Genomic DNA, 9,283 nt, shown 5'->3' on the forward strand with positions numbered 1-9,283 from the left:
GGCCTTTCAGAGCAGTGAAAAATGGCAAAGACGGAGCAACCCTCTTTAACTGTTCCCTCCCAGAACAGCATGTAGAGCCAGTCTTCATGGTACTATCTTTGAGATAATTTCTAACTCTTAATGCTAAGGCACAATGAAACTCAGAGGCAAGTAAAGCAAGTCCATAGTGCCAATACTCCATTTCTCTCGCAGGCCAGTTCTTTTGCGTTAACACATACAAGCCTCTTTTTAAGTTTAGCGCAGATATAATGGTCCTTTTCAAGGCAGAGGTGCTATCAAATGAAACGTCAGTTAAAGGATTGTTTTTAATTAATTGCTTCAGTACATACCATGAGGAAACTCTGTGTGTAAATATATGTATTTTCAGGACTCCTGAATTTCACTGAAGTAAAACACTTATAAAAGGTTACAGATTTTCTGGATAAGACCATTTATTTTAACAAATAGATGAGTCTTTACGATGAACTGGAGGCTGCAACAGCTGCTCTCTTGGGCTTCGGTGTCGTTCCCTCACGGAATCCATTCCTACAAGTAAAAATACAATTACCACTTCTTGAAAGGACAATTCCTGCTCCAGGTTATTTTCTGACAGTAATGTTTAAGATCAAGTGCACCAGCTCCTTTTGGCTTATCTTAGTAATACAATAAAATCACTACAGAGTTCATACATTTGTAGTAAGAAACATCACAAAGTGTTTGGAATAAGCAATATGGTTTTCACTCTCTCCTGCTGAAGTAAATTTGACTTCTTCCAAGAGGAAGATTTCAGTAACTGAGTGAACACTGCAAGACTGCCTCAGATACAGCACATCTGCTGAAGGCACACTTTTATGTTCCCGCTAAGCAACTCAGTGCAAGTCAATTTCTTACAGAAATCCTCTGTGCCTCCAACCAGAGATTAAGACAGGCATGACAAGAGAGGAGTCAGCACCAAGCTTGCATTTTGATGCCAGTAACACCCACAGGAAAGCAGGCTACAGATGCAGACTATAAGGTGTTTTCTGGCCACTGCTGGGAAAGACTCTGTTCACCAAAACAAAGAGCTGAATGGATCCCTCAACTAGACCCAGGTCTGGGACTTAAAAGACTCCCACTTTTCACTATTAAATCCAACCTATGTTTTTACAAGATTCTTCAATTACTTGGTATTTTCATCCAGCTTTCTTGTATATTAGGCCAAAAGCTACAGAGCCCAATTTTAGAACATGAAGAACACACGAAAGAAATTCTTAAAAGGTTTAATAGTAAAATATCCCCACTGTTATCTCGTAAGTACAACTCAAAGCTTTGTGATAAGTTTTAAAAACCTGTAACTCACAATATGTTACAGCTACTTACCGTTAACTGAACTCCTAATAAAAGAATGACTACTGAAGTTATTCCAGTCCTGGTGGTGGTTTTTTGTGGGCAAAACAGGATTGGAATGCATTTCACCACCTTCCTCTTACAAAAACTCAAACTTCAGTGCAAATGGCAATTTAATTGACTCACAAAAAAACCCAGGAGTACTACACAAAGTATTACTATAACCACCTGTGTTCTGTACTAGCTATGCTTAATAGAAACATCAGAGCTTGTTTTACACCTTGTGTATTAACAGCCAGTTTTTATCCTCAAAGAAATACCAGCTAATTATATAAGGCATCATTTGTTTCCTAATATATTTAAGAATAAAGATCATACCACATTAATGTACTAAATAAATAAAAATATGAACTTTGAATGATTAATTTTGCAATTAAGTGATATTACGCAGGATTTGACACAACACTAATTTGCAGTACAACATTATACCTGAATCGACGGTAGACCTTTTTCAGGTGCCTCATGCGACCAGTACCAGTGGTGTTGCGTCTCTTAGCCTTCGCACTCCAGTTATCTACAATATAAAAATTACTGTTACTCATCTGCACCAAATAACTAGGTTGCACATTACATTTGTTTAGCACAATTATTCAATCTGACAGAAATAAAGTTTCAAATTAAGTCAATTATTATGCAGTAATACTGCATGTTAGCTAAAATATAGTTAAATCAGCATTCATTCGAGAAAAGCTCCAAACAGTGCAAGATAACACAGTATTCCTCCTTTGTTGCAGAAAGAAACCCGAATTTTTAAACTCAAGTCAGTTAAAAGCTTGTTACTTACACTTTCTCTTGCGCTTAGCAGGGTAACCACATTTCCCACAGGTGGATTTCTGCAGGTGGTATGCCTTGGACCCACATCGACGACACAGGGTGTGTGTCTTGTTTCGTCGCTTACCAAACGACGATGTACCCTTCGTCTGGAAAGCATTTTAAGACATGGCATGTTACAAATACCAAAGAAAAAGCTACTCTAAAAATCATGCACAAATCCAAAAATTCCAATAAACACGCCAGAAGCACACTAAACTCTGAAACACCAACTCAGCTTCGCCTATAGGTAACCCTCATTTTCAGAAATCTTGTCCTTAACATCTCTCGTCGCCATTTCTCATCCTCCCGCCACCCTGTGCTGCAATAAAATGAAGCCACTGAGCGGTTGTCTCCAGCTCCTTCCCCATCTCCCCCAGGCTTACCCCTGATAAAGTACGTACAGCTCTTTCGTGAAAAAAAGGTTATCTCCTTCAGGCAGACCTGCTGCACGCTCACAAGAGGCTCTGGCGACCGAAGCCTCTCTTGCTACGTTACCCGCCCGGCCGCCTCGGCCGCGGGGACAGCCCCGGCACACAGAGACCCCCGAGGAAACCCCTGAGGCGTCCGAGCGGCAGCGCGGCCCCGCGCCCCACTGCGGCCCCCCCGCCCCGGCACAGCAGCGGCGCCTGCAGCCAGGCCGCCAGGCCCTCAGGCCCCGGCCCGCAGCGCCGTCCCGCCGCCGAGCCCGGCTGCAGCAGGTCAGGGGGCCGCCCGGCTCCCCAGACGCAGCTCGCAGCCCCGCAGGGCCCGGCCTGGCCGCGGATAGCGGCGGATGGCGGCGGATGCGCCGCGCCCGCGCCCCAGCACTCACCATCTTGCCCGGCCGCCAGCACCAAAGAGGCCGAGCCCCGCCCCGCTTCCGCTATGGCCCGGCGAGCGCTTCCGGGGGCGCCACGGCAGCGTCCGGCCCCGCCGGGCCCGGCTGTGCAGCAGCGCGGGCTCCCCGTCCCGCCCGGAGCCCCGTGTCCTGCGTGAGACCCGCGGGCTCTGGGAGCTCGGTTGTCCCCGGTGACACCTCCCCACCGCTGACGTGTCCTAGCGTGTCCTGGGCCGCGGTGCGGCTGGCCCTGGGAGTGGCGGCGGCGGGCGGTGTGCGTGTAGGTGTCTCTGGCTGGTGGAGGCGACGGGTAACGCGCTGAAGCGGCCGCGCTGGCGCGGCGTGTTTGGCGCTGCTGCTCTGCAGAGCTGCCCACGGCTGCAGCTCAGGCTGCGGAGGCGAGTCCGGGCCCCGCTTGGGCCCTCAGTGAGAATTATTTTAATGAACGAAGTAGAGGGACAGGGTGCTCTTGGCTGTAACACGTTAAAAGTGAGCTGCTGTAAAAAACAGGCAGCTCCCGTGCTTTCTGCTTGTCTGTGTTGTCCCCCCTACACGCCACGGGGCAGCCAAAAGCGTCGCGATACACATTATTAACGCAAAATACTATTTTTATTCAGAGGCAGCATTTAAATTCTTACATACCAGCCTACCACGTGTCTTCAGTAGATTCTACATGCAATTTTATCTTAGAAGAGTTGATTTGGGTAAAATAACATGTACGGGGAGAAATTGAAGAAATTTGTCTTTATCTTATGTGGGAATATAATGAAATGTTGTCGAAGAGAGGAATTGTAAGTACACTCAAGCAACTGCAGATGTGTAGAAAAACACATCTGTCACACTAATTGTTTTTTGGCCTTGTGTGCTTGACAAGTAGAACCTCTGTTTAGATAGTACAGGCCAGTGAGAAACTGAAAAGCACTTTATCGAATATGCTGGAGATTCTCGCTTCGCTATGAGAGGAGTCAAAGCACAGCAGAAAACTGCGCCTGCTTGAATCCTTGAAATACAGGTGAAACCAGCAGCTTGTTAATCTTCTAGCAAGGACTGAGCTCTCCAGCACCTGCATTCCTGCTTCTGTGCCTCTGCCTGGGTGCTTGGGTGCTTTTTCAGAGATCCCTGGTTAGTGAGCTAATGAAAACAAATTTACTCTTTGCATTTCATCTGTGGTTTGTGGGTGTTCCTGCGACGTGCCTGTGTTGGCTTGCACATCACGAGTTCAACACCCTGTCACCTTGAAGTCAGAAACTGATGATAAAGCCAGTTTATTTATCCTTGATTGTAGAAGTATATAATCTTGTCTAACACCTTTTGATAAAAGTATGTATTTATCTGGCAGACTAGATCTCATTCCTTCCGCTTCTGGTTTACTGACTAAAAGTGCAGTTATTCCGTAAAACGAACGTCTGGCCCTGCCACCAGCCAGCAAATGGTGAGGAGCCCTCCCACAATGGACAGTTGAACCCCTGTGACATGGAGCTCGCTGTCGAGAAGAAAGCATCATCCCATGGCACAATGTCCAAAGCAGTGAAACTGTCTCAAACCGCTGCATTTTCACTCCTGGACAAACCAGCCTTGTACAGTTGTCTCAGTGTTAATTTATCCTCACTTGTTTCCTGAGCGTGGCCTCTCACTGAATTCCTTTGGCACTTATTTATGTGCTGGGAGGCTGTTGACCTCTGCGAAGGTTGAGGGATGGGGCAAAAAGCCATTTTGACTTTAGCTGCATTTTTTCCACACACATGAAGGTGTGGCCCAGGATGTTCACTCAGATCTTTCTTTTTGATTGTCAGTTTCTATCACCAGAATAACACCTAAGTCTTCACTCGTATTCACTTTATCTCACCTGAAAATCCATGCATGGAGTCCATCCATGGTCCCACTGTATTTAAAAGAGAGACATAAATGGTTCCAAAGGCTAAATCATCCCATCTTAAATTAGGTGTCTAAAGTTTTGCTGTAACTGACTTAGTGAAACTATTTTTATAGCAATTCCGTCTTCCTTGCCAAAAATGAAAAGAGAAAACTCATTGTCCTATGGATGAAAAGCCATTCAGAAAAAAAATCCCAATTAACTCAAACAGTATGAATACATCCTATAGGCTAGATTAGGTCATATTTCTCCCAGCAACCTTGCTGTGTCTTTTAACTAGTGCCTCCTTCCCTCCTCTTTTCTTGTTAGATCTCAGAAATCTAGGAGATGCTGTGAAGACATTGGACAGATGCCATGGCAACAGCCTCTGAATGAAGTATGTTGGTCTGGCTCCCTGCAAGGATAAGCTGCCGGAGGAATCATTCTTGTCCTTTGTGGGATAAAAATAGTCTTGTTCATTTACATGTCTTCAAACCCGTTAGGTAAGAAAGACTTTTGTCATGCAGTTGTCTTTAGTGTTCAGTAGACTTTTAGGGTAGAGAACAGACAGCTGTGGCTGACCCAGTACCATCCCAGGAGCTCTTAGCCTGCATGCAGTTTGTGGATGAGGACAGAGTTCACCGCCAGCCTGCTCAAAACCCACTGACTCATTTACTGATCACTGCTGAATGGCACCAGCCTAAATTCAGCACTGGCTAGTTTGCTCTTCTTTGGTGCATTAAAGTAGCCCAAACTATCTAGGAGGCAACGCCTCTGGATTTCAGGTTTTCTTTTTGATGTAAGAAAACAGCAGCCTGTGACTGCAGCTGGTGTACCATCACGGCTCCTGCACAGCACTTTTGGTCCAGCTGGGGCCGGTGATGGCAGATACTCTTTGTCGTGACAGCAACCACTGCGATCCTGATAAGCGTCTTCATCAGGGTTTATTGAATACTATGGAGGTGAGTTCTTTTCTCTATCCTCTAGCGCCATGTTCTACAGCCTGTCCAGTCTGGTTGGGGTTGAAAAACTGAAGCAAAATGCAACAGTGGACATACCTATTCATTTTTATTTCCATGCCTCTGATGTACAGGCCCCTATCCCCCAAGCTGATCTCACCCAAGGCCCATAGACCTACGTGACCACCATGCTCTGCCCTGGCAGCTTGCTGGGGAAAAGGAGAATCACCCGCTTCCAGTCCCTCCTACAACTAGAGCAGAGCGGCCTTATGGATAAGTCCAGCTCAGGGGCAGGGAGAACAAAACAAGGGCTGGCTAGTCAGTTGAGGGGAAAGTGAGTATGCACATCAGATAACCTCAGTGGCACTTGTTTTGCATAGGTTCGGTGTCATACTGCTACTTAGCACCATCACCAGGGTCGTCTGTGCAGCCGTATCATCCCTGACAGTGGAGTTTGTTCAAAATAGAGTAGTTGTATTGGCTGTATGAAACTTGAACACTGCTGAAAACTTGTGTGTGGCATGTGCAGGAGTGATATCCAAGCAATTTCTGTCTAGTGTCACCATATGGCACGACTTATTTGTGCACGAGAGGAGCACCATTTGCACAAGTGGGGATGACTACAAGGGACAGGAATAACGAAGGTTGAAGCTTGATATATACCAGAAGCTAGTAGGTGCTTGATCCCAGTTATCTTCAGAGTTGCAGACAAAGTGAAGTCTTTATTTCTAACTGTGATCTCTTAGATCAAAGGAATGCCTTTCAGTATCCTCATGAATATTGGTCACTTTGATGTAGGTTCTTCTTCTTCTCAGGAAGGCTGCAGGAGAACTGAGGAATTCAAGGACAACATCTTCATGAGAGTCAGTTTGGATGCCTTTTGTTTCTGGGGCTGCAGAGGTGGACACCTCAGTTGGAATTAGTGGAGAAGAAACTACACTGAATATCTGTTACCAAGCAGCCACAAGAAACATAACTTTATTTGTATGGTGCCCAGATTCTTCAGTTTGAAAATAAAACTTTAATGTGTGAATTTGAACCAGAAACATTGGTCACCACAAGATGACAGTATAGTTCAACTAAAGCTTTTCTTCTAGACAACTCAGTAAAAACGCTCTAGACAGCAACAGTAAATTAGGTTAATAAATTGAAAACAATATCATCTGTACAGTTCTTAAATCTCTATGACAATAACAGAAAATATGAGCAAACAGCAATGCTTATGAAAAAAGCTGTTGCGTCCTGCTACAAAAGGCTTTCTACTTGTTTGAAATGGAAATAGAAGAAAATCAAACAGCTGTCACTAACTTATGAAATTGCTTGTTAAAATATAGTGTAAATGATTAAAAAAAATCAAACCTCTTTGTATAACAAATCTTATACAATATGTATGAAATACATTGGATACTGTTGCTTCCTATAGCCAGTCCTGAATGGGAAGGGAAGGGTCCCTTTGTCACAACTACATACTCTTTCCATGCATGGAGACTTTCCCATAAAAACCAGCACAAAATATGACCTAAGATGTAGCACACTGAAATCAATGCCAGAGCTTAATAATAAAAATAAACTCTTCCAACACTAGAGAAAGTCTCTTGAGTGTTTTTTCTCAATACTGAAGTTCTTGTAGTCAGTCGTCTTTTCTGTTAATGATGGCATCAATAGGTTCACACTGATGATCACATAACCTCTCTTCTGCAATGCTCAGTGCTCATACGGGTAAGTTGTATTAGAAAAGTGATACTTTTTTACCACCAGTCATTAGCATTGGACAGAGAGATCAGATAGTGTTCTTCAGACCACTGACAAATGCTTAGAGGGTGGCACTAATATTCAGTAGATCATGATTAAAGCATGACTACCATCACAAACATAGCAGGACCAAGAGCTCCTACTCACTTCTTCAGCTGTATTTAAACTTTACCTCACCATACCTGGAGGGATCCTGGGTCCTTCTCCACCAGAAACCCCACTAAAATCTTTCTTTGTTGTTCCATGTAGCCAGGGGAACTGGGGCAGATACCTCTGTATGGCAGAGGTAGCTACAAGCCTGGAACAAAACTGTGACAGAGTGCAATAGCATAATTCAAAATTTTAAAATTTCTCTATATTTTGGTTTTTATGCTTGGACTACAGGGTTGTAGTGCATTGTTGCACCAAAGCAGTACATCTCAGGGAGTTTTGCTGGCTAGCCTGAATCTTGCAGAGGTGGCTGCCTGACAGTTTGGACAGAACACCAGAAGGGGTGCATAGGAGAGAGCCACAAGTTCCTTTACAAGGTGACAGCCATTTTCTTCTCAGCTGTATAACAACTAAATATTCTTGTCTTGTTAGTATTGTTTTGATAACAAATAACCTAAGTTGTTTGATACTGTTGTCTTAAACCTTTGTTGCAATATTTACGCACAAATATATGCACACACAAGCCTAGAACAAAATTTTCACTGGAGATGCACAAAAAAGGATTTGAGACACCAAAGTCCAGAATTGTAGGCTGCATTGCATGCCAGGGGGAAAGGCCCAGCTTCTAACCACTTTCCCCTTACACTGCAGCAGAAAATATCTTACTTAGTCATTAGGAAAATTTTTGTACCAGTACAGGCTGCAAAGCACTGCACTTAATTTTCCTTCAGATCATTCTGGAGCTTTTGGGAAGAGACCGAGTAAATGTTTGACTGAAATGGCTTAGGGGTAGCAGATCTTGAAGTGGTAAGGCAAATAGGCTGGATGATCTTCTGAGGTTCCTCCCAGACATATTTCTGAGATTTATTATAAGAGACTTCTAAGTATAAAGACATAACTGTACCTCTCATCTCCCTGTCTGTCATGTTCTCAGACAAATGCATTTCACCAATTTTATGCTTGGAGAAAAAGGTCCAATCTTCACGAGTTCTGCCTTCGAATTTTGTCTGCTTTTCCCATCATGGCAGTTGGCCAAATAAATGCTACGGCCTCTGCCTTACAAGCTTGCCTTGTGCTGATGGGTCTGCATTTTAAACATCCATCCTTCCCAAGGGTAGTGTAGGTCTCTGACTTGTATTTTTTAGAATTATACTAAACCACAGTAAGCCCAAAAGATTTATTACCGACCGAAGCAAAACAAATGTCACCCAGTAGTATGTGTATGTATGTGTGTATCTCTCTGTGCAGGTGCATACAAATGGACTGTACACACTTAGCAGTACCAGCAATATTTCCTTCCTTCCTTCCTTTTTTTTTTTTTTTTAACTAAAAAAAATATCAAAACCTTCTCTGATTCATAGCGAGACACAGCCTATATTTAAGCCCAGACATTATTGCTGAAATTTGCTAACTTGGAAGGTGACTGTCTAAACAGAACTAACAATGTCAATTCTTTTATACTTCCAAATGTTCTGGTATGAAGGATACATGGGCATACTCTTTGGAAAATAAATAGAATTTCAACTGAATACAAAAAAACCCAAACAACAACCTTCCTGTGGAAATGAAGTCAAT

The 9,283-nt window shown here is 43.8% G+C and overlaps 1 protein-coding gene and 1 long non-coding RNA gene across 3 annotated transcripts; one reads left to right on the forward strand and one right to left on the reverse strand.

The window, feature by feature from the left end:
• Window positions 1-413: 413 nt before the first annotated feature.
• Window positions 414-3,076, reverse strand: RPL37 (ribosomal protein L37). Its single transcript, XM_065656281.1, has 4 exons — window positions 2,990-3,076; window positions 2,150-2,285; window positions 1,795-1,879; window positions 414-525 (listed from the first exon to the last, which is right to left on the reverse strand). Exons 1-4 carry the CDS (start codon window positions 2,990-2,992, stop codon window positions 456-458), a joined length of 294 nt encoding a protein of 97 aa, XP_065512353.1. The 5' UTR covers window positions 2,993-3,076; the 3' UTR covers window positions 414-455.
• LOC136001698 (uncharacterized) lies at window positions 3,071-7,381 on the forward strand. 2 transcript variants are annotated; one of them, XR_010607833.1, is made up of 3 exons: window positions 3,071-3,275; window positions 5,178-5,350; window positions 6,605-7,381. It is a non-coding gene; the product is annotated as an uncharacterized LOC136001698 (long non-coding RNA). The 2 variants fall into 2 exon arrangements; XR_010607834.1 differs by having other exon boundaries at window positions 6,622-7,381.
• Window positions 7,382-9,283: the final 1,902 nt, after the last annotated feature.

The sequence above is a fragment of the Caloenas nicobarica genome, chromosome Z (genome assembly GCF_036013445.1).
Source record: "Caloenas nicobarica isolate bCalNic1 chromosome Z, bCalNic1.hap1, whole genome shotgun sequence".
In the NCBI taxonomy this organism is placed as follows: domain Eukaryota; kingdom Metazoa; phylum Chordata; class Aves; order Columbiformes; family Columbidae; genus Caloenas; species Caloenas nicobarica.